The following is a 25,041-nucleotide window of genomic DNA, read 5'->3' as shown; positions in this document are numbered from 1 at the left end:
TCCGGGCCTTCACACTGCTGAAGGGGCACGCGTGTGCAGAACGGCCATCATTCTGAAAGCCGGTTGCAGCCGGCATTCTCAAAAGCTGGTTGCGCAGTCGAGCACTACTTCCTGCGATCGGGAACGCCACAACACATGGCTCCAGCTCCGGGACCCACCCATGACACACCCATGGGTCACAACCATAGGACATAGCTTCTAAACTGGGACTGCAGCAGCTGGTGAGGGAACCAACAAGAGGGAAAAATATACTTGACCTCATCTCATCAATCTGCCTGCTGCAGTGCAGATGTCCATGACAGTATCGGTAGAAGTGACCACTGCAGAGTCCTTGTGGAGACAAAGACCCATCTTCACATTGAGGATACCCTCTATCATGTTGTGTGGCGCTACCACCGTACTAAATGGGATAGACTTCAAACAGATCTAGCAACTCCAGACTGGGCATCCATGAGGCGCTGTGGGCCATTAGCAGCAGCAAATTTCTATTCAACCATAATCATGGCCCAGCATATCCCCCACTCTGCCGTTACCAGCAAGCCAGCGGATCATCCTTGGTTCAATGAAAAGTGCAGGAGAGCATGCCAGGCAAACCGAAAAATGAGGTGTCAACCTGGTGAAGCTACATCACAAGACTCCTTGTGTGCCAAACAGCATAAGCAGCAAGTAATAGACAGAGCTAAGCGATTCCACAATGAGCACATCAGATCTGAGCTCTGTAGTCCTGCCACATCCAGCTGTGAATGGTGGTGGAGAATTGAACTCAGTGGAGGCGAAGGCTCCATAAATATCCCCATCTTCAATGATGGAGGAACCCAGCACGTTTGTGCAAAAAGTCAAGGCTGAGGCATTCGCAACAATCTTCAGCCGGAAGTGCCGAGTGGATGATCCGTCTCGATCTCCTCCGGAGGTCCCCAGCATCACAGATTTCAGTCTTCAGCCAATACGATTCACTCCACGTGATATCAAGAAACGGCTGAAGACACTGGATACTGCAAAGCCTGACAATATCCCGGCAATAGTACTGAAGACTTGTGCTCCAGAACTTGCCGCACCCCTAGCCAAGCTGTTCCAGTACAGCTACAACACTGGCATCTACCTGGCAATGTGGAAAATTGCCCAGGTGTGTCCTGTACATAAGAAACAGGACAAATCCAACCCAGCCAATTCCCACCCTATCAGTCTACTCTCCCTCATCAGCAAAGTGATGGAAGGAGACATCAACAGTGCTATCAAGCGGCACTTACTCACCAATAACCTGCTCACGGACACTCAGTTTGGATTCAGCCAGGGTCACTCAGCTTATGCCTAAAGCCCAAACTTGGAATTCCCTCTCTGCCTCTCCATCCTCCTCTTTAAGACCCACCTCTGTAATCAAGCTTTTAGACACCCCTCATAACATCTCCGCCTTTGGCTTAACCTCCAGCTTTGGCTGTGTACGTTTCTGCAAAGCGCCTTGGAATGTTTATCGATATTAAAGCTGCTAATGGTGGTGTATATTAAGTATCTATCAATTAAAGCAAAGGTTTTTCAAAGCCAAATAGGTCCAGCTAGTTATGGCCATTTATGGTAGCAAAGGACCATGAGCACTTTACAATGTTTCAGACCAACATGGCTGCGTGGCTCTGGTGGAGGTTCCTGAATTGACACTTGCGCACCTGGTTAAATCTCCTGCTGGGAATTGTGCCAGAATTAAACCTCCGGTAGGATCATGTATTCATGCCCGAGACCACTTGTATTATTTCTAATACAGAAGTGACCATTTTTATGGGTTATTTCAATTTTATTCCCATTATTTTTGAAAGCCCTTGTACAGCCATACATTCAGCTGAGTCAGAGGTAAAGGTGGACCAGAGAACTACTTGGTAAAATTAAACCCGCCAGCATCATCAGGTAAAATGGCAGCCCTCTGCGGGACCTGAGCTAATCTATGCATTGTTGATATTATCTGGTGGGTAAACTTTGACAATTTATTTTAAACTTTGAACCAATTGGAGACTTGGATGTAGGAGACACTGAGTGCCAGAATTGAGAATTTCAACAGTAAATTTACTCTGTTAATTCACAGTAGAATGGCTCCCTCTGTTGATCAAAGGCATGCTGTTAATTTCACTGAATTATTTATCTTAATAGATAAGTTTCACAGCACCTCATTCCCTAACATGACCAACACAAAAGTCCAGATTGTTCAAAACAGCATTATAATCTCCCACAGGTTGAAAAATGTTTTCTTAATTTTTCCAATTAAGGGGCAATTTAGCGTTACCAATCCACCTGCACATCTTTAGGCTGGGGGCGTGAGACCCAAGCAGACACGGGGAGAATGAGCAAACTCCACACACACAGTGACCCGGGGCCAGGATTGAACCCCGGTCCCGGCGCCGTGAGGCAGCAGTGCTAACCACTGCGTCACCATGCCACCCCGAATACACATGGTTGGTTCACAGCTCACTAAGTGTCCACTGCCATGAAATACAGAAATTACTGCATATGCCAAGTGGGCACAGTCAAAGTTACATGGCTTGTTGGGGTCAGAGTGCAGAGAGCAAGATTACTATCTCAATAATGGATAAGAGGGGCTGCATCCCTCGTCAACTCAATCGCCACTTCAGTCCTGGGACTTGGTATGGGAAAAAATAAAGATTTTCCCACTGGGAGATATTCCCATGGGAATGTGGACACAATTTCAACAGCTGGTATTATGTATATTTGAAACATCACTGACTCTTCCACATAGATCATGGTCTTTGGCCAATAAATAAATGAAACATGGAGAATAGGGAGGCCTCTGACAGAAGAGGCCCAGGTTTTATGGGAACTGCCAAAGAAAATACCTGCAAGTGTCATTCATGTTCCCAGGGACTCTGCGCCCCGGAGTGCCGGCCGGGAGGGACTCTGCCCCCCGGAGTGCCGGCAGGGAGGGACTCTGCGCCCCGGAGTGCCGGCCGGGGGGGACTCTGCGCCCCGGAGTGCCGGCAGGGAGGGACTCTGCCCCCCGGAGTGCCGGCCGGGAGGGACTCTGCCCCCCGGAGTGCCGGCCGGGGGGGGGGGGACTCTGCCCCCCGGAGTGCCGGCCGGGAGGGACTCTGCCCCCCGGAGCGCCGGCCGTGGGGGGGACGACTCTGCGCCCCGGAGCGCCGGCCGGGGGGGGGGGGGACTCTGCCCCCCGGAGTGCCGGCCGGGAGGGACTCTGCGCCCCGGAGCGCCGGCCGTGGGGGGGACGACTCTGCGCCCCGGAGCGCCGGCCGGGGGGGGAGACTCTGCGCCCCGGAGTGCCGGCCGGGGGGGACTCTGCGCCCCGGAGTGCCGGCAGGGAGGGACTCTGCGCCCCGGAGTGCCGGTCAGGGGGGGACTCTGCCCCCCGGAGTGCCGGTCAGGGGGGGACTCTGCCCCCCGGAGTGCCGGTCAGGGGGGGACTCTGCCCCCCGGAGTGCCGGTCAGGGGGGGACTCTGCCCCCCGGAGTGCCGGTCAGGGGGGGACTCTGCCCCCCCGGAGTGCCGGTCAGGGGGGGACTCTGCCCCCCGGAGTGCCGGTCAGGGGGGGACTCTGCCCCCCGGAGTGCCGGTCAGGGGGGGACTCTGCCCCCCGGAGTGCCGGTCAGGGGGGGACTCTGCCCCCCGGAGTGCCGGTCAGGGGGGGGAGACTCTGCGCCCCGGAGCGCCGGCCGGGGGGGGACTCTGCGCCCAGGAGCGCCGGTGGGGGGGGGGGAGACTCTGCCCCCCGGAGTGCCGGCCGGGAGGGACTCTGCCCCCCGGAGTGCCGGCCGGGGGGGGGGGGGACTCTGCCCCCCGGAGTGCCGGCTGGGGGGGGGTGGACTCTGCCCCCCGGAGTGCCGGCTGGGGGGGGGGGGGGGGAGACTCTGCCCCCCGGAGTGCCGGCCGGGGGGGGGGGAGACTCTGCGCCCCGGAGTGCCGGCGGGGGGGACTCTGCCCCCCGGAGTGCCGGCCGGGGGGGGACTCTGCCCCCCGGAGTGCCGGCGGGGGGGACTCTGCCCCCCGGAGTGCCGGCGGGGGGGACTCTGCCCCCCGGAGTGCCGGCGGGGGGGACTCTGCCCCCCGGAGTGCCGGCCGGGGGGGGAGACTCTGCGCCCCGGAGTGCCGGCGGGGGGGACTCTGCCCCCCGGAGTGCCGGCGGGGGGGACTCTGCCCCCCGGAGTGCCGGCCGGGGGGGGAGACTCTGCGCCCCGGAGTGCCGGCCGGGGGGGACTCTGCCCCCCGGAGTGCCGGCGGGGGGGGGACGACTCTGCGCCCCGGAGTGCCGGCAGGGAGGGACTCTGCGCCCCGGAGTGCCGGCCGGGAAGACTCTGCGCCCCGGAGCGCCGGCCAGGGTACTCAAGCAGCACCTAAACGAGTGATGGTATAGGCTCCTGTGGTTGACTGGCCTCCTCCCATTCCTTTGTTCTTCATTCAAAGCTTTTAGCGCCTGGCATCATAGATTACTCTCCTAGACAAGACTCAACTTTCATGCATTTGTGATGTTTCAAAACATTTTCACGGGATATGGCGTTGCTGGCTCGGCCGGCAGTTATTGCCCATCCCCAAGTGCCCTTGAGATGGTGGTGGTGAGCCACATTCCTGAACAGCTGAAATCCATGGTGTGTAGGTACGCACACTCACAGTGCCGTTAGGAAGGGAGTTCCAGGATTTTGTGCCAGCAGCAGTGAAGAAACGGGGATATATTTCAAAGTCAGGGTGCTGTGTGACCCGCGGAAGAGGTGTCTTCTCTTTCATCTGCTGCCCTTGACCTTCGAAGTCGTCGAGGTCATGGGTTTTGGAAAGTACTGAAAACTAGCCTTGTTGAGTTACTGCAGTGCATCTTATAGATGGTACACACGGCTGCCACTGTGCATCAGTCGTGGAGAGAGAGGGTGGATGTTGAACGTGGGGGATGGGATGCCAATCAAGTTGCTGTGGCTGCACTCATCCAGGCAAGTGGAGAGTATTCCATCACACTCCTTTCTGGTTGATGGTAACGCTCAGGATGTGGGTGGCAGGGGATTTAACACTGGGAATGTTACTGAATGGGAGATGGTTGGATTTATCAGCCTTGCTATCTGTTGCATGCTGAGGATAAGCTTTTAATTGTGGCATGCAGATAGGAGCAATTGATTAAGTTGCTCTCATTTCCGCGAAATTGGGTTTGTAGTCTTACTGAACAATCTATATCGAAAGGAATTTATGATCAATAGGAAGTGGCCCAATGTTCCTGACACCGGGTATTTGTTCCAACCTCTAGCACTGCTGCCTCACGGCGCCCAGGACCCGGGTTCGATCCTGGCTGTGAGGGCCACGAAGAATCCAGCACGAGTTTAAGGATACAAAGTAATAACATTTATTTACAATAACATATATATATATATATAACAGCAGCAGCAACGTCCCTTGCTGCACACTCCTTCCTGCTGGTTCCTAAACTGGCCAGCTTTATTTAAACTAGGAGTTTACTAATGGTTTTTCCGCCCCCCCCTCATTGGGGAAGCTCATACTGCCACAGGATTGTGGGATTGTCATTAGTCCCCCGCCAATGGTAAGTAGGCAGGTTATAACACTGGCCCAGGGTCACTGTCCGTGTGGAGTTTCCACATTCTCCCCGTGTCGACGTGGGTCTCATCCCCACAACCAAAGATGTGCAGGTTAGGTGGATTGGCCACGCTAAATTGCCCCTTCATTGGAAAAAAATAATTGGGTACTTTAAATCTAAATTTTTTTTTTTTTAATTCTTCCAACCTCACAAAAAAAGACAAATGAAAACAAAATGCTGTGATTTTACTCATTGGTTACAGAATAAATCTTTAAACTTTGAAACATTTAGGATTGAAACCACCCTGTGAATGAGCAGTCATCTGTAGTGATGTAGTTGTGAGTACTGGCCAATAGATGGCGATGTGATGCAAGGTTCTCAAGACCTGAACTGGTATTAAATAAGGGGAGCAGGCACAAATCTGTTCCTCATTACAAAATCTCTCACATTTTGCATTAATTTTGAACCATGTTTCAACAGCTTAACAGAAACCTTTCAAAGCCCAGGCTTGCAGTACAGAGAAACTTTTCATCTCAGTGACAATGAGTTCTTTCCCTCCCGAACTTACATACTAGGAAATAGAAGCAGGAGGCCATTCGGCCCTTCGAGACTGCGCCACCATTCATTATGATCATTGCTGATCATCAAGTTCAATACCCTGATCCCGCCTTCCCCCTCCATATCCCTTTAGACCCAAGAGCTAGACCTAATTCCTTCAAGAAACACACAATGTTTTGGCCTCAACTACTTTCTGTGGTCGTGAATTCCACAGGATCATTCCTTTCTGGAGTGCACTGACTTACATCGGAGTATAATTCACCCTTCCCGTGACCATTTGCCACGTACACCGACACAGTAATATTGAGCACCCGACTGATCCATAAGATGCCACACTGATCACAATCCAGTCCCCAACTGCACACGCTCAGGAAGAAACTGTTCTGAGTGACAGAAGGAGGAACAACCAAAAGACACACACAGAATCAACGTCAGAAAGAAAATTACGCAGCGGGTTGTGATCAAGAACGCACAAGGTGAAAGGGTGGTGAAAACAGATTCAACAACAACTTTCAAAAGGGAATTAGGGAAAAGTCAGAGAGCTGTGGGGAAGAGGTGAGATTAATTGGATCTATACAAATGAGTCATTCCAGGCGCCCTTTGTGCTGTATAATCCCATGTTCCGGGACTGCTCATTGAAATTGCAATTAGGTAATGGAAACCCAACAGTTTTCCCTCCTCTAGTTCAGGCCGCTTACTGCCCACCAAAGTTTAGGACACAAGATAGTGCAGTTACCAAGCACGTCAGCATAAAAATGCAAAATACCTCCATTCCAACCCGCTCCCATACTCATGAGCAGTTTCTAAACACAAATATTTAACTAGTTGCTATTCAGTTGTTAATTTAACCTTTTCCGTTTCTCCACAATGCATTTCTCCATTCTTTCTTTTATCAACTTACGAGACAAATTTGCCAACTTCCACTTGCAATATAGGATCCTGTAGTTGAAGCTCGAGGATTAGCTCCTCTGGATGAAGCGCTGCCCCAGGTTTGGCAGGCTGTGGGGAATAGATACGTAGAATTCCCTTATAACTGCCAACAATAATTTTATCTGAAAATAGCAAAAGAAAAAATGATGACATTGCTCACTTGAATACACCATGAAGCATAAACAGTCAAAGCAGTTAACTAATACACATCAAGTAATTATACAATCAGAACAAATATTAATTTGTAAAATCAGTGTGAATCGTTGTACCTTGGGGCCTAGAAAGTACAATTTATTCGAGGTGAGGGTACATGAATTCACAGGGCATCCCATGGATTCAAATGATGAAGTGAAATCCTACAGAGGATTTCAGATCCTGTTTAACATACAGCAATAACCTAGTCTGTGTGTACAGCTCCTCCAATCAGCTGGTGGTCAGGGCTTTAAGCCCTTGTGGTCATTTCAAATGTTTTCCTTAGGTTTCTTAGGAAAGGGCCAGAATCCAAAAGGGATGTAGCTTAGACAGGAGCTTTCTTCAGCGAGCTTTTCTCCATGGCACCAGGAATATAAACATATGTATTAGGAGCAGAGGTAGGTCATTGGGCCCCTCAAGCCAGCCTTGCCATTCAAAAAGGAATGGCAGATCTGATTGTGGCTTTACCTTTGACTCTTCTTGTAAAATCAAGAATCTATCTACTCTGCGATAAAAATATTCAATCTGAGAGAGATGTTCCGCTCTCTGGGGAAGAGAGTTCCAAACATTCACCACCCGCTGAGTGACAAAATTTCTTCTCATTTCCATCTTAAATGGGAGGCCCCTTATTATTAAACTGTGTTTCCCTAGTTCTAGTCTCTTCCACAACTGGAAGCATCCTTTCCACATCTGCCTCCAGGTTTTCCAACTCTCCTGTCAGTATTCCTTTGTCTTGAGTAGACAGGGGCTTTCAAACTTTTGCAGTCTCTCAAGATCTAGCCACCAATTTCTTCACAGTTGCTTCAATCTTTTACTTCATAGGCTGTAGTGAGATATCACCAACCTTAGGAGTGCTTCACACTTCTGGCTTTTCACTGGCTAACTTCACCAGGTCTGCATTTCTCAGCTCGGACTTTAAACTGTAACTGTTCCAATGGCAGTTCCACCTTGTTCCTTTTTACTTCAATCTTCCTGGAAACTTCCCATCATTCTTTGGTTTTTAGAACTAACTGTCCATTAGCTTCTTTCTTGCCCATTACTCTATGGTATGGCTATTATTGTAGCAGAGCTGAGAAAGATGTTCTCTCTCCAGCTTCCTAGCTCCAACTGCTGTAGATTCAGTTTAAAACTAAACTCAAAAAATCTTCTAACCTAAATATTATCTCCTATTTGCTAAGCAACAGCTCATTCTTTCTCCAACCTTGTGTTTACTTTTCATATTGTGAACTCTAAGCACAACACAGGCAGTTTGAACTGAAACTAAAACCCAGGACATCTGGTCATGCGACGCGAGGGGAAGATGCTCACGAGGTGGCTCCCGCTGGAAACCTGGCCTTTCTACCCTTTTTCCCGGCACCGCAGGTCGTAAATGTCTCGAGAAAACCCTGAAATTATCTGAATGGAGTTTCCTCATCTCTGTGGTGCCCAGGTAAAGCAAAGCCTGAAAAGAGTCACCCTGAATTTCAACGGCACCTCAGATCCTGAAGCCCCCAAGGATCAACTGAGGGTAAGATGGCAATGGTAGCTTCTTCCCAGCCACTCCACTAACGGTGAAGCACTCAGCAACATTTTGGCGGTTGAGCTCAAAACATATCGACAATGCTTGACTTTGGATCTTAAAAGATCAATAAAGGAGGCCTTGGCCCTTATTCGTTCAGTTCTCAAGATCACCAACCAGACCGTCAGCACAAGGAGCCACATGGAGACTGCATTGTCTGACCATAGTGATAGGATCACCTGCTTGGACTCTGACCTTGCCGTTGCGATCAAAGATAACATGGCATTAACATCCAAGCTGGACGACCTGCAGAGCAGATCCAGAAGGCAAAATGTACATGTTGTGGGGTTACTGGAGGTCAAAAGCCACACCCCACGCGGTATTTCTCAGACCTGTTCCACAAAATGGTGGGTGCGAACGTACTTCCATCGCCCCCAGAATTACACCATGCCCACCGTTCGATTTGAACCAAGCCTCTCTCTGGAGATCCTCCTCATGCGGTAATCACAAGGTTTCACAGCTTTCAGGAGGAGTTGGTGCTTCGATGGGCAAGAGAGCACCATGATTTTACGTGGGAAGGCCACTCTATCAGATTATTCGAGGACATGAGTGCAGACCAAGAAAAGGGCCGCCTTTAACAAAATGAAATGTCACCTATATAAGAATGGAGTAAACCTTGGGGTGACTAGGGGGTGGCACGGTGGTGCAGTGGTTAACACTGCTGCCTCACACTGCCGAAGACCCGGGTTTGATCCCAGACCCGGGTCACTGTCCGTGTTTGAACATGTCTGCGTGAGTCTCACACCCACAACCCAAAGATGTGCATGATAGGTGGATTGGCCACATCAAATTGCGCCTTAATTGGAAAAAAAAAAGAATTGGGTACACTAAATTTATTTTAAAAAACTTTTGGGATGATTTATCCAGTGCGCCTTCATGTAACAGTCAATGGAAAGGACTTTTCCTGACTCGCCAAGAGATACAGACGCTGTCATCCAAAATCACAATTTGTGCTCTGCTTAATCTGATCTATGGCTTGTTGTATGGGTTCTTTTCATGCCTGTTGTTTGGGTGTATTCATGATGACCGTAGTTGTACCTGAGGGATTTCGACTGTTCGTACCTTACAATAACCTATTTTCTTTCTTTCCATTATTACTATTTGGTGTGACTTTCAGTTGCTCCCGTGGTGCTCGAAGTTAAGTAGGTTTTTACTGCCCAGTTGGGAGTCTCCCTGCTAACAAGGTGTATTAGTTAACAGGAGCGATAACAAAGGGTTTTCTGCAACTCATAACATTTTTAAAAATGATTTTAGAGAGTTTGTGTTGAGTTGTGTTCTGTTATTTGCAGGTTTTAGGTGAAGTTGTTTGCCACCGTTCCATTTGCTTTTTGCTGTTATGCTCAACTGCGATGGCACGTTCGGGTTGGGGGGTTTTTAGTTTGCTGACGGTGTCTGCTGGTCTCTCTTTGTCGAGTCTCCTGACTTGACTAGGTGGCCATCTCAAATTGATCTTCTTGCTTTTGTTCTCAGCGCCCCTTGTTTAACATCCCTCCTTGGCAATGACTGACTCCGGTTTGCAGGATGGCGGGAGACTCCAATCCGACGGATTACCTGGAACGTTTGGGGTTTGAATGGCCCTGTCAAACAATCAAGAGCATTTCCGCATCCTAAGAGCCTAAATTCTGATACTGTTTTTTTCCAAGAAACCCATTTACGGGTTAAAGATCAGACCAGGATGGGTTGGGCATGTTTTCAATCTAGTTTTAATAGCAGGGCCAGGGACACAGCGATTTTAATCAACATTAGAGTCCCAGTCTCCCCATCCCAGATTGTCGTTGACCCAAACGGTCGATATATAATCATATGCGGCTCCCTATTGAACCCCAGTAGTTCTGGTCAATGTCGCCCTCATTGGGGTTATAAGAATTTCATCAATTCTTTGTTGTCTTCCTTTCCCAACCTCAATACACTCCATCTTATTTTAGGAGACGAGTTGAACTGTGTTCCTGACCCAAAATTGGATCGATCAAAACTCAAATTTTTTGCCCCATCGGGGTGTCCAGGTCTTAGTCTTCCTTCATGGCTCAGGTGGGAGGAGTAGACCCCTGGTGCTTTTTGCATCCGAATGACAGGGATTTCTCCTTTTTTCTCCCATGTTCACCATGTGTACACGCGCATTGATTTTTCATTCAGCCAGGGCTCTCCTCCCATCGGTGGCCAAGTACTCAGCAATTCTAATCTCTGGCCACTCCCCATACTTTGTTGATCTGTTGCTGGAATCTGGCCCCTCCCAACGTCCACCCGAGTTTGGCTACTATGCTGACCGATAAAAAGTGTTGCGAGCGCCTGTCCACCTCTATTGATGATTACATTAAAGTAAATAGGTCCAATTCCATATCCCCTTCCACACTGTGGAAGTCTCTTAAAGCCCCATCCTGAGGGAGGGAAATTGTTTCTTACAGCGCACATGTACTAAAGCTGAGGAAATTAGACCAGCAGAGGCTGGTAGACTCCGTTTCAGAAGTAGCCATGATGAGGAGGTGCCAGCGTTGGACAGGGGTGCGCACAGCAAGAAGTTTTACAACATCAGGTTAAAGTCCAACAGGTTTGTTTCGAATCCCTGGCTTTCGGAGCACTGCTCCTTCCTCGGGTGAATGATTCACCTGAGGAAGGAGCTGCGCTCCGAAAGGAGTAGGAAGCATGCGAGGGCAATAGCTGGACTCGTGCACAGCTTAAAAGCTTTTTGTAAAGTATGTGTTTGTACTGGCTTATATTAAGCGAGAATAAATCCTACAACTGGCAAATGTCACATTAAGGAATGGATTTACTTTAAGCAGCCAAACACAATTACTTCATTCCACCTGAGGACACAAAACATTCTTCTAAGCCAGGGTATCAACTACACTTACCATTTCCACTGTTGTCAACATCAGCAATACATAAGCAGCCTTGGTCAAATTCCTCTTGCTCTCCCACAACTGTGGCCCACCAGTCTCGAGCTTTAAACAAAGACATCTTCCTTCAACCTGAAATGACCAAGGCAGTGAAATGGTCAGACTACAGAACGATAGAAAATATTCTTTAAACTCACAGGAAGGCTGCAGATTTTACTATCTCGGAGAGAATGTATTTGCTTTCTTGCTGCCCATATGCGATAACCTTTATATGGAAATGTGTCTTTTCTTACCCTCAGAGTGCATATTCTGACTAAATAATTCAGCAACAACCTTTCAAGAGTTTGAAAATAGAAAAGGGGCAGGGTTTTACCACACCGTCACAGCATGGCAGGGCGGTAAAACGCGACAAGCCGTTCAAAAGGCAATCGACTTCGGAGGGAGCAGGAAATCACAGACTTCTCAACATCATTTCACAAACTTGGCACAAGCACAGACACAGGTCAAATTGGTGCATTAAAGTTGAGGAGGGTGAGCTGGGGGGGGGGGGGGGGGGGTGCAGGGCGGGCGGAGGGGGGCAGATGCGGGTGGAGGTGGAATGGATAGAGCGGGGTGGGAGACAGAGCGGGGGGGGTGGGGGGCAGGGAACCAACAGAGCTTGAAGACCTGTGGCAGAAACCTGTAACCCTGAAAAGACATCATCCTGAAATTGAGGGTCAGCCAACAGTAACGATGACCGACACATTATCAGCAGCCAATAATTGACTACCATAAAAATTCCCTTTTTTATATATACTGGAAGAAATGACTTTCACCTAATTGAATATCCTCTGCACGGTACGGCTCAGTGAATAGCACCTGTGCCACTGATTCATGTTCAAGTTCCACTCCAGGACGTGGCTATAGTCATCTGGGATGGCCACGTCCTGATTACAAAATGGACACTTGCAAAGACTGCAGGGAAAATTGGACAATGCTAAGGAACAAGCAGGTGCAAGCCCTGTCTGTTGATTAGAACCTTAAACGCTCAGACAGGCCAGAAACTGCCAAACGATTTACATACTAATGAGCCATCTCCGGGGGACAAAAGGGAAACATTTAGATACACAATGTTAGGACAGACTCCCCGGCGCCAGAAGAAGCTTAGGCAAAGCAGACTGACAGTCACCAGGACACGCCCAGCGATCAGGGAACCACCCCTCTATTGGAGGAAAATCGATACCGATGATTGGGAAAGACCCAATTAGTTGAGGCCAAGTTCAAGGCCCGCCCAAAAGAGTGCGAAGCCCTTTTGAGTAAAAAAGGTATCCTCCAAGGGAGAACGCCCTCCTTTGGCTTTGGCTCTCACCGAAGAGAAAGACCAGCCGAGCAGCTCCAGCAGACCAAGTAAGTTCCAAGTCAACGCACGCTACGAGATAGACGCTCCTAGTTGCCACCCTGTAAACAGCCCAACCCAGCAGCCTCAGAACCGAGCAACGGCCATTCTTCCTCTGACTGAGTGGGTGCCTAAAGCTAAGTATAGGCTTTGTAATCGTGGTAGTTTAGTTTGTAGAGTTTATGCATGAGTAGATTTGACTGTGTAAATAAATGAGCATTGCTTTTGAACTAACTAACTGGTGTATCGAGTCATTGATCAGTATTCGGTTCTGAACCTTGTGGCGGTGTCGAAAGATACCTGGCGACTCTAGAGCAAATGTGATTAAATAGAGCCAAATTAAGAGCCAACCAAAAGTTAGCAACATGTCTGCAAACCTTCCAATATTCCGTATTATTTTCTAAGGGAATTTGTGCGTGAAAACAATGTTGTGCAACATTCCCTGCTAGAATTAGCTTTGTGCCACTTTTCCCACTTGTGCCAGGATGAGTCGGGGCCAGTTGATCAAGTCCCATTTTTTCCATGATCAGCGGGATACATTTAGCTCCAATAATTCCAAACAAAGGCTACCTGAACAGTTTTAAACTCATTAACACAAGTTTAAAAAATGACACAGGTAATATAAATGTTTCTTACACTCAATAAATATGTGTCCAAATCAGTGGGTGAGTTAGACCATATATAAGCAGAAACTCTAGCGGGAGAATCCAACTAAGAAGGTCGTGCAGTGCTTCCGATGAAACAGAAGAGCTCCTACGTGACTGTTTACAGACAATGGACTGCTCCATATTTAAGAACTCAACAACCAACTTAAATGAGTATGCCACCACCGTCACAGACTTCATCAGCAAATGTGCAGACGACTGCGTGTCAAAGAAAGCAGTACGTACATTCCCCAACCGGAAACCATAGCTCAATCCCGAGATTGACTCCCTACTGAAGGAGAGGTCTGAGGCGTTCAAGTCAGGCGACCCTGACCTATACAAGAAATAATCTTTTTCTTTTTTTTTATTGTCACAAGTAGGCTTACATTAACACTGCAATGAAGTTACTGTTAAAAGCTCCGGGTCGCCTCATTCCGGCGCCTGTTCAGGTACACTGAGGGAGAATTCAGAATTCTCAGCTGGTACGGGAATTGAACCTGCACTGCTGGCCTTGTTCTGCATCACAAACCATATGTCTAGCCCACTGAGCTAAGCCAGCTAAACCAGAAATCCAGGTACGACCCCTGCAAAGCCATCCGAGATGCCAAGAGAGAATATCAGACCAAGCTAGACTCACAGACTAGCAATGTGCTACAATTTTACATACCGCCGCAACCGGTCCACAGCAGACGCTAACTCCCTTGCCCTTCACTTATTCCTGGAGCACCTCAACAACAAGGACTCCTACATCAGATTACAGCTCCGCCTTCAACACCATAATCCCAGCCAAGCTCAAATCAAAAACTCCAAAACCTAGGATTTGGCTCCTCACCATGCAACTGGATCCTCGACTTTCTGACCCACAGACCACAATCAGTAAGAATGAACAACAACACCTCCTCCACAATAGTCCTCAACACCGGCGCCCCGCAAGGCTGTGTACTTAGCCCCCTACTCTACTCCCTGGACACACACGACTGCGTGGCAAAATTTAGTTCCAACTCCATCTACTAGATTGCTGACGATACGACCATAGTGGGCCGGACCTCGAATAACGACGAGTCCGAATACAGGAGAGAGATAGAGAACCTGGTGGAGTGGTGTAGCGACAACGATCTCTCCCTCAATGCCAGCAAAACTAAAGAGCTGGTCATTGACTTCAGGAAGCAAAGTACTGTACACACCCCTGTCAGCATCAACGGGGCCGAGGTGGAGATGGTTAGCAGCTTCAAATACCTAGGGGTGCACATCTCCAAAAATCTGTCCTGATCCACCCACATCGACGCTACCACCAAGAAAGCACAACAGCGCCTATACTTCCTCAGGAAACTAAGGAAATTCGGCATGTCCACATTAACCCTTACCAACTTTTACAGATGCACCATAGAAAGCATCCTATCGGGCTACATCACAGCCTGGTATGGCAACTGCTCAGCCCAAGACCGCAAGAAACTTCAGAGAGACGTGAACACAGCCCAGTCCATCACACAAACCTGCCTCCCATCCATTGACTCCATCTACACCTCCCGCTGCCTGGGGAAAGCGGGCAGTATAATCAAAGACCCCTCCCACACTCACTCTTCCAACTTCTTCCATCGGGCAGGAGATACAGAAGTCTGAGAACACGCATGAACAGACTCAAAAACAGCTTCTTCCCCGCTGTTACCAGACTCCTAAATGACCCTCTTATGGACTGACCTGATTCACACTACACCCTGTATGCTTCACCCAATGCCAGTGTTTATGTAGTTACACTGAGTAGCTTATGTTGCCCATTATGTATTTTGTTTTATTTTATTTTATTTTCATGTAACTTAATGATCTGTTGAGCTGCTCGCAGAAAAATACTTTTCAATGTACCACATGACACTAAACCAATCCAATCTAAGCAAATATAGTAGAATTAGGCCATTCGGCAAGATTTGGCCTCCGCAGCCTTCTGCGGCAACGTGTTCCACAGATTCACCACCCACTGGCTGAAGAAATTCCTCCTCATCTCGGTTTTAAAACGTCTTCCATTCAGTCGGAGGCTGTGCCCTCGAGTTCTCATTTCTCCTACTAGTGGAAACATCCTCTCCATGTCCACTCTATCTAGGCCTCTGAATATTCTGTAAGTTTCAATAAGATCATAGAATTTACAGTGCAGAAGGAGGCCATTCGGCCCATCGAGTCTGCACCGGCTCTTGGAAAGAGCACCCTACCCAAGGTCAACACCTCCACCCTATCCCCATAACCCAACCCAATACCAAGGGCAATTTTGGACACTAAGGGCAATTTAGCATGGCCAATCCACCTAACCTGCACATCTTTGGACTGTGGGAGGAAACCGAAGCTCCCGGAGGAAACTCATGCAGACACGGGGAGGATGTGCAGACTCCGCACAGACAGTGACCCAAGCCGGAATCGAACCTGGGACCCTGGAGCTGTGAAGCAATTGTGCTATCCACAATGCTACCGTGCTGCCCGTCTCTCTCATCCTTCTAAACTCCATTGAGTACAGGCCCAGAGTCCTCAACCGCTCCTCATAGTACAAGGCCTTCATTCCAGGGATCATTCTGGTGAAACTCCTCCAAGGCCAGCACATCCTTCCTTAGTTACAGGGCCCAAAATTGCTCACAATATTCCAAATAGGGTCTGACCAGAGCCTTATACAGCCTCAGCAGCACCTCCCTGCTCTTGTATTCTAGTCCTCTTGAAATGAATGCTAACATTGCATTTGCCTTCCTAACTGCCAAATGAATGTTACTGCATGTTAACCTGAAGAGAATCCTAAACTCGGACTCCTAAGTCCCTTTGTGCTTCAGATTTCCGAAGTCTTTCTCCATTTAGAAAATAGTCTATGCCTGTATTCTTCCTCCCAAAGTACATAACCTCACTTTTCCACATTGTATTCCATCTGCCACTTCCTAGCCTGTTCAAATCCTTCTGCAGCCTCCCCGCTTCCTCAACACAACCTGTCCCTCCGACTCAGTCCTATTTTACCACGCACTTCCAAGTACTCTGCAATCTCATCCTTGATAACGGACTCTAAAGTCTTGCCAACGACCAAAGTCAGGCTAACCAGCCTATAATTTCACGTCTTCTGCCTCACTCCCTTCTTAAATAGGGGTGTAACATTTAACCATTTTCCAGTCCTCTGGGACCCTCCCTGACTCCAGTGATTCCTGAAAGATCACCACCAGTACATCCACAATCTCCTCAGCTACCTCCTTTAGAATCCTGGCGTGTTGTCCATCCGGTCCAGGTGATTTATCCACCTTCTGACCTTTCAGTTTCCCCACCAACTTCTCCTTAGTGATGGCCACTACATTCACCTCTGCCCTCTGACTCTTGAAGTTCATAGAATCACAGAATTTACAGTGCAGAAGGAGGCCATTCGGCCCATCGAGTCTGCACCAGCTCTTGGAAAGAGCACCTTACCCAAGCCCACACCTCCATCCTATCCCTATAACCCAGTAACCCCATCCAACAATAAGGGCAATTTTGGACACCAAGGGCAATTTAGCATGACCAATCCACCTAATCTGCAAATCTTTGGACTGGGAGGAAACCAAAGCACCCGGAGGAAACCCACGCAGACACAGGGAGAATGTGCAGACTCTGCATAGATGGTGACCCAAGCCGGGAATCGAGCCTGGGACCCTGAAGCAATTGTGCTAACCACTATGCTAGAATGCTGCCTTACTAACCACTATGCCACCGTACTGCCCTTGCTAACCATTATGCTGCCGTGCTGCCCTATGTTCTGGTATGCCATGAAAATCCCCTCGTCTGCACGTTCTCCCCGTGTCTCCGTGGGTTTCCTCCAGGTGCTCCAATTTCCTCCCACAAGTCCCAAAGACGTACTTGTTGGGTGAAGTGGACATTCTGAATTCTCCCTCTGTGTACCCGCAGAGGCGCTGGAGTGTGGCGACTAGGGGATTTTTCCAGTAACTTCATTGCAGTGTTGTAAGCCTACTTGTAACAAGAAAGATTATTATTATTAAGTTCCCGAATCAAGTCTGCCTCATTTCACATCACCAAGTCCAGAATTGCCTGTTCCCTAGTTGACTCTGCAACATGCTGCTCAACAAGACTATCACAAAGATATTCCACAAATTAATTTTCGGGATCTACCAACCTGATTTTCCCAGTCCACCTGCATATTGAAGTCTCCCATGATTTTTGCAATATTGGCTTTTTACATGCCTTATCTATCACCTGATTTATTTTCTGCTCCACATTCAGACTACGGCTAGGGGGCCTGTACATAACTCCCATCAGGGTCTATTTACCTTGCCGATTGCTCAACTCTACCCACAGAGATTCTACACCTTCCGACCCTATATTGCTTCTTGCTATCAATTGAATTTCATTTCTTTCTAACAATGCAACCTTGCACCCTTTGCCCATCTGCCTGTCCTTTCGACGGGACACGTATCCTTGGATATTTAGATCCCAGCCCTGTTCCCCTTTGCAGCCACGTCTCGTGATGCCCACAACATCGCATCGCCCAATTTCAATGTGCGCAACAAGCTCATTTATCTTGTTTTGTATACTGCATGCATTTGGGTACAACACCTTCAGTCCTGCATTGACCACCTCCATTCTCATACTTGTCACCTTTATTGCTCTACCTGAAGTTAGATTCCTGACGGTTTCCACACTCTCCGTTCTATTATGTGTTCTGGAAATTGTACTAACAACTCCTGAGCCTCAGCCCCTTTCAATAGTTTGAAGTCCTGATGATTAACCTGCACTTCTACCTTCGCTTTTAACTTGACTTTTTTCCGTTAACTGAACCGGCGGCACGGTAGCACAAGTGGTTAGCACTGTGGCTTCACAGCGCCAGGGTCCCAGGTTCGATTGGCTTGGGTCGCTGTCTGTGCAGAGTCTGCACGTTCTCCCCGTGTCTGCGTGGGTTTTCTCCGGGTGCTCCGGTTTCCTCCCACAAGTCCCAAAAGACGCGCCGTTAGGTGAATTGATCATTCTGTATTCTCCCTCTGTGTACACGAACAGGTGCCGGAATGTGGCGACTAGGGGCTTTTCACAGTAACTTCATTGCGGTGTTAATGTAAGCCTACTTGTGACACTAATTAAGATGATTACTACCCCCCCCCCCCCCCCAGGGAGGCGGTTACCGAATGGTTGTGAATGTGGGAAATAGCACAGCAGCTGGGCTTAACCCTGGGATATTCGCAGGATTTGTGCAGCCTAGTCGGCTTTGCAGCCCGCTGCAGAGAGCAGGCCCGGCCCCGCTGCAGAGAGCAGGCCCGGCCCCGCTGCAGAGAGCAGGCCCGGCCCCGCTCAGGGTGATCCCCGTTGGGGTGGGGGGGGACAGTGGAGGGAGCAGCCGGACCCGAGCCTGGGGACCCCGGCCCTGCCCGCGGGTGGACCCTCCCCTCAGCAGAACTAAACCCGGCTCAGCATCACAGCACCGACAACACCTCCCCGGGCATGGGGCGAGCAACCCGGGGGGCCTGGGGTCAGTCACTCACCCGCCGCCCGCTCCCCCGTTGTCATGGCGCCACCGAGAGCGACGCTCTGATACTGCGCAGGACCGGAAATGATTGGCGCCTGCCCGCAGTGTGTGACGGGAGTTGTAGTTCATTGTTCTCCAGATGTCTGGGACTCAATAATAATAACAATAATATAATTTATTGTCACAAGTAAGTTTCAATGAAGTTACTGTGAAAAGCCCCTGGTCACCACGTTCCGAGGCCGGTACGGGAATTGAACCCGCGCTGCTGGCCGTGTTCTGCATTACAAGCCAGCTGTTTAGGCCACTGTGCTAAACCAGCAAATTAAATCATGGACAGGGAGCAGAACATGAAATCCCTATGGTGCTTGAAGGAGGCCATGAGGCCCATTGAGTCGGTACTGACCCTCTGAAACAGCACCCTACCCAGACTCACAGCCCCGATCTATCCCCGTAACTCTGCACATTGATTGAACCCGGGTCCTCAGCGCCGTGAGGCAGCAGTGCTAACCACTGCACCACCGTGTTCCCCCCTCCCAATCTTCTAAACTCCAATGAATACCGACCCAGACTATTTAGTCTCTCTTGGTAGGATAATCTTTTCATCCCAGAAATTAGCCTGGTGAATCTCCTTTGGACTGTCTCCAATGTTACTGTATGCTTTTTTTATGTAAGGGACCAAAACTGTATGCAGTATTCCAAGTGAGGCCTCACCAACACCCTGTACACTTACAACAAAATCTCCCTATTTTTAAACTCCAGCCCCTTTGCAATAAAGGTCATAATGCTGTTTCACTTCTTAACTACTTGTTGAACCTGCCTGCTAGCTTTTTGTGATTCATGGGGATATAGGGTCAATAGAGGAAAAATGGGTTTCATATTTAGTGTTTGGGGCCCAGTCTATTCCATAGTATCTGTACAGTGCAGAAGAAGGCCATTCAGACGACACTGACCCTTCGAAAGAGCACTCTGCCTAGGCCCACTCCCCCACCCTATCCCCATAACCCCATAACTTAACCTACACATCTTTGGACACGAAGAGGCAATTTAGCATGGTGAATCCACCTAACCTGCACATCAGTCAATATGATAAGTGGGAGCGTGCAGAGAAAAAATTTAGAGAAATTATTATTTGTTGTTACATTAGCACCTTTTATTATAGTTAAATATCAATTACTTTCAAAGGTCAAATTTCATAAAACCAAGTAGAACATAATAACATTTAAAATTATAGAATCATGATAGCATAGGAGGCCTTTAGAATCATAGAACCCCTACAGTGCTAAAGGAGACCATTCGGCCCATCAAGCCTGCACCGACCATTGGAAAGACCACCATACACAGACCCAATCCCCACCCGATCCTCATAACCCCACTTAACCTTTACATAGAACATACAGTGCAGAAGGAGGCCATTCGGCCCATCGAGTCTGCACCGACCCACTTCAGTCCTCACTTCCACCCTATCCCCGTAACCCAATAACCCCTCCTAACCTTTTTGGACACTAAGGGCAATTTAGCGTGGCCAATCCACCTAACCTGCACGTCTTTGGACTGTGGGAGGAAACCGGAGCACCCGGAGGAAACCCACGCAGACACGGGGAGAACGTGCAGACTCCACACAGACAGTGACCCAAGCCGGGAATCGAACCTGGGATGCTGGTGCTGTGAAGCCACAGTGCTACGCTTGTGCTACCGTGCTGCCCAAATACTTTGGACACTTGGAGACAATTTATCATGGCAAATCCACCTAGCCTGCACATCTTTGGACTTTGGGACAAAACCGTAGCACCCGGAGGAAACCCACGCAGACACAGGGAGAATGTGCAAACTCTACACAGTCACACGAGGTATGATTCGAACACAGGTCGTTGGCGCTGTGAGGCAGTGCCAACCACCATGCCACTGTTTCACCATTAGAGTTAGGAGCAGTTAATAAAATATACAGGATCTTCGGGGTTATACACAAGAGGCTATAGTACAAACACAAGGAAATTGGATTGGCCTCAACTGGAGTATTGTGTCCAACTGTGGCCACCACACATTAGAGTGAGTGCAGAAAAGATACACAAGAATGGCTTCAGGGATCAGGAACTTCGACTATGTGGATCAACTTGGGTCACTGTCTGTGCGGAGTCTGCACGTTCTCCCCGTCTCTGCGTGGGTTTCCTCCGGGTGCTCCGGTTTCCTCCCAGTCCAAAGATGTGCAGGTTAGGTGGATTGGCCATGACAAATTGCCTTAGTGTTGGGTGGGGTTACTGGGTTATGGGGATAGGGTGGGGGTGTGGGCTTGGGTAGGGTGCTCTTTCCAGAGGCCGGTGCAGACTCGATGGGCCGGATGGCCTCCTTCTGCTCTGTAAATTCTATGATAGATTGGAGAAGGCTCTCTTTTCTCCCCCCCATTTCTTCATCACCATGAAGAAAAAGCATGTTCTTCTTACAGAAGTTTTGGAAAAGGTTTGATAGATGTGTTCAAATTCATGTGGGATCTCGATAGATAACTTTTCCCTTTGGTAGACGGGTTGAGAAGCAAAGGGCGACAATTTAAGATTAATGACAAGATAGCAAAATGTGACATGAGGAAAAACTTTTTTATGCAATGATTTGGAATGTACTGCCTTAGAATTTGATGGAGGCTTCTACGATCAAAAGGACTCTGATCAAGAGTCATATTGGGCTCGAAACGTTAACTCTTTCTCTTTTCAGAGGTGCTGTTGCACCTGTTGAGTTTTTGCACCAATGTGTTTATATTTCTCATTTCCCACATCCAGAGTATTTCCGTTTTATCAGTCGTAAGGAAACTGGATTCAAGCGAAAATATTTGCAGGAGTATGGAACAGGTGAGTGAATAGGACGAGCCTGTTGCTGTTCCAAAGGACGGGGCCGGACGGGGCGAATGGCCTCCTTCCTCAATCTGACATAACGTCGATTCTGCGCGTGCGCAGAACGCGCCCAGCAAAGTCGTCCGCCCGGCACGGCCGGCGCCCGGCGCTGCGCAAGCGCGAGCGGCCGGTATCCGGCGTTCTCTGCGCAGGCGCGGGCCGGCAGGTGGCGGCGCCCAGCGCGCTCTGCGCAGGCGTGGGCCGGCAGGTGGCGGTGCCCAGCGCGCCCTGCGCAGGCGCGGGCCGGCAGGTGGCGGTGCCCAGCGCGCTCTGCGCAGGCGCGGGCCGGCAGGTGGCGGTGCCCAGCGCGCTCTGCGCAGGCGCGGGCCGGCAGGTGGCGGTGCCCAGCGCGCTCTGCGCAGGCGCGGGCCGGCAGGTGGCGGTGCCCAGCGCTCTCTGCGCAGGCGCGGTGTGAGTGGCGGGCGGATGGAGCGGGGGGCGGTGGTGAAGTTGGGCGCGGTGGCCGGGGCCGGGGTCTGTGTGCTGTTCGGGGGCGCCGTGCTAGCGCAGTACATATTCACCATGAAGAAAAAAGCGGGCCGCAAGACCAAGATCATCGAAATGGTGAGCGGGCGGCCGCGGCCGGGCGGGGGGTTTACCCGGGGTTGCGCCCCCCCCCCGGGCTAGGGGGGTCCCCGGTGGGGGGTGAGGCCCGGACGGGGGTCCCGGGCGGTCACAAAGGTGCTGGTGTTGGGGCTGAGCCGCCTCACAATTGCCGCCCACCGGAGACCGGCACAAACCGCCCAGATGCCCGCGGCCGGGATGAAGCAGGTGAGAGACCCCCCCACCCCGGGCCCGGCTCTCTCTTTCCCCCCCCCCCCCGGCACCCTTTCCCCCCCCCCCGAACTCTTTTCCCCCCCCCCCCCCCCCCGGCACCCTTCCCTCCCCCCCCCCCGGCACCCTTCCCTCCCCCCCCCGGCACCCTTCCCTCCCCCCCCCCCCCCCCGGCACCCTTCCCCCCCCCCCCCCGGCACCCTTCCCCCCCCCCCCCGGCACCCTTCCCCCCCCCCCCCCCCGGCACCCTTCCCCCCCCCCCCCCCGGCACCCTTCCCCCCCCCCCCGGCACCCTTCCCCCCCCGGCACCCTTCCCCCCCCCCCGGCACCCTTCTCCCCCCCCCCCGGCACCCTTCTCCCCCCCCCCCCGGCACCCTTCTCCCCCCCCCCGGCACCCTTCTCCCCCCCCCCCGGCACCCTTCCCCCCCCCCCGGCACCCTTCCCCCCCCCCGGCACCCTTCTCCCCCCCCCCGATACCCTTCCCCCCCCCGATACCCTTCCCCCCATCTCTTTCCCCCCCCCAATCTTCTTCCCCCCCCGCCCCCCCGATCTCTTCTTCCCCCCATCTCTTTCCCCCCCAATCTCTTTCCCTCCCGATCACTTTCCCCCCGATCTCTTTCCCCCCCCCATCTCTTCCCCCCCCCATCTCTTCCCCCCCCGATCTCTTTCCCCCCCCCCGATCTCTTCCCCCCCCCCCATCTCTTCCCCCCCCCATCTCTTCCCCCCCCATCTCTTCCCCCCCCCATCTCTTCCCCCCCCCCATCTCTTCCCCCCCCCATCTCTTCCCCCCCCATCTCTTTCCCCCCCCGATCTCTTTCCCCCCCCGATCTCTTCCCCCCCCCCGATCTCTTCCCCCCCCCCGATCTCTTCCCCCCCCCCGATCTCTTCCCCCCCCCGATCTCTTCCCCCCCCCGATCTCTTCCCCCCCCCGATCTCTTCCCCCCCCCGATCTCTTCCCCCCCCCGATCTCTTCCCCCCCCCGATCTCTTCCCCCCCCCGATCTCTTCCCCCCCCGATCTCTTCCCCCCCCCGATCTCTTCCCCCCCCCGATCTCTTCCCCCCCCCGATCTCTTCCCCCCCCCGATCTCTTCCCCCCCCCGATCTCTTCCCCCCCCCGATCTCTTCCCCCCCCCGATCTCTTCCCCCCCCCGATCTCTTCTCCCCCCCCCGATCTCTTCCCCCCCCCCGATCTCTTCCCCCCCCCCCCCGATCTCTTCCCCCCCCCGATCTCTTCCCCCCCCCGATCTCTTTCCCCCCCCCGATCTCTTTCCCCCCCCCCGATCTCTTTCCCCCCCCCCCGATCTCTTCCCCCCCCCCGATCTCTTCCCCCCCCCCGATCTCTTTCCCCCCCCCCGATCTCTTTCCCCCCCCCCGATCTCTTTCCCCCCCCCCGATCTCTTTCCCCCCCCCCGATCTCTTTCCCCCCCCCCGATCTCTTTCCCCCCCCGATCTCTTTCCCCCCCCCCGATCTCTTTCCCCCCCCCCGATCTCTTTCCCCCCCCCGATCTCTTTCCCCCCCCCGATCTCTTTCCCCCCCCGATCTCTTTCCCCCCCCGATCTCTTTCCCCCCCCGATCTCTTTCCCCCCCGATCTCTTTCCCCCCCGATCTCTTTCCCCCCCGATCTCTTTTCCCCCGATCTCTTTTCCCCCCAATCTCTTTTCCCCCCAATCTCTTTTCCCCCCAATCTCTTTTCCCCCCAATCTCTTTTCCCCCCAATCTCTTTTCCCCCCAATCTCTTTTCCCCCCAATCTCTTTTCCCCCCGATCTCTTTCCCCCCCCGATCTCTTTCCCCCCCCGATCTCTTTCCCCCCCCGATCTCTTTCCCCCCCCGATCTCTTTCCCCCCCCGATCTCTTTCCCCCCCCGATCTCTTTCCCCCCCCGATCTCTTTCCCCCCCCGATCTCTTTCCCCCCCCCGATCTCTTTCTCCCCCCCCCCCCCCGATCTCTTTCCCCCCCCCCGATCTCTTTTCCCCCCCCCCGATCTCTTTCCCCCCCCGATCTCTTTCCCCCCCCGATCTCTTTCCCCCCCCGATCTCTTTCCCCCCCCGATCTCTTTCCCCCCCCGATCTCTTTCCCCCCCCGATCTCTTTCCCCCCCCGATCTCTTCCCCCCCCGATCTCTTTCCCCCCCCCGATCTCTTTCCCCCCCCTGATCTCTTTCCCCCCCCTGATCTCTTTCCCCCCCCGATCTCTTTCCCCCCCCCGATCTCTTCCCCCCCGATCTCTCTTCCCCCCCGATCTCTTTCCTTCCCCCCCCCCACAATCTCTTTCCCCCCCACTGCCGCCCCGGAGCTCTTCTCCTCTCCCCTCACCC

General features: G+C 51.6%; 2 protein-coding genes across 4 annotated transcripts in view; one reads left to right on the top strand and one right to left on the bottom strand.

Annotated features, from left to right (window-relative positions):
• bbs9 (Bardet-Biedl syndrome 9) overlaps window positions 1-19,157 on the bottom strand; it is a 597,963-nt gene extending 578,806 nt beyond the window's left edge. For both annotated transcript variants that reach the window (XM_072466853.1, XM_072466854.1), the window contains exons 1-3: window positions 19,090-19,157; window positions 11,609-11,725; window positions 6,981-7,131 (exon numbers count right to left, since the gene is read on the bottom strand). In XM_072466853.1, coding sequence (XP_072322954.1) covers window positions 6,981-7,131; window positions 11,609-11,714 — 257 coding nt within the window. In that variant the 5' untranslated portion in view covers window positions 11,715-11,725; window positions 19,090-19,157. The remainder of the gene's footprint in view (window positions 1-6,980; window positions 7,132-11,608; window positions 11,726-19,089) is intronic.
• Window positions 19,158-22,373: 3,216 nt separating this feature from the next.
• nt5c3a (5'-nucleotidase, cytosolic IIIA) overlaps window positions 22,374-25,041 on the top strand; it is a 40,028-nt gene continuing 37,360 nt past the window's right edge. The window contains exon 1 of one of the 2 annotated variants that reach the window (XM_072466850.1): window positions 22,374-22,516. In XM_072466850.1, the coding sequence (XP_072322951.1) occupies window positions 22,379-22,516 (138 nt within the window). In that variant the 5' untranslated portion in view covers window positions 22,374-22,378. Of the gene's footprint in view, window positions 22,517-22,700; window positions 22,724-25,041 lie in introns of those variants that run through there. The other variant, XM_072466852.1, reaches the window with a different exon arrangement.

This window comes from Scyliorhinus torazame, chromosome 11, assembly GCF_047496885.1.
Source record: "Scyliorhinus torazame isolate Kashiwa2021f chromosome 11, sScyTor2.1, whole genome shotgun sequence".
Taxonomy (NCBI): domain Eukaryota; kingdom Metazoa; phylum Chordata; class Chondrichthyes; order Carcharhiniformes; family Scyliorhinidae; genus Scyliorhinus; species Scyliorhinus torazame.
The sequence above is the reverse complement of the archived record's forward strand: the minus strand, read 5'-3'. Positions and strand labels throughout refer to the sequence as shown.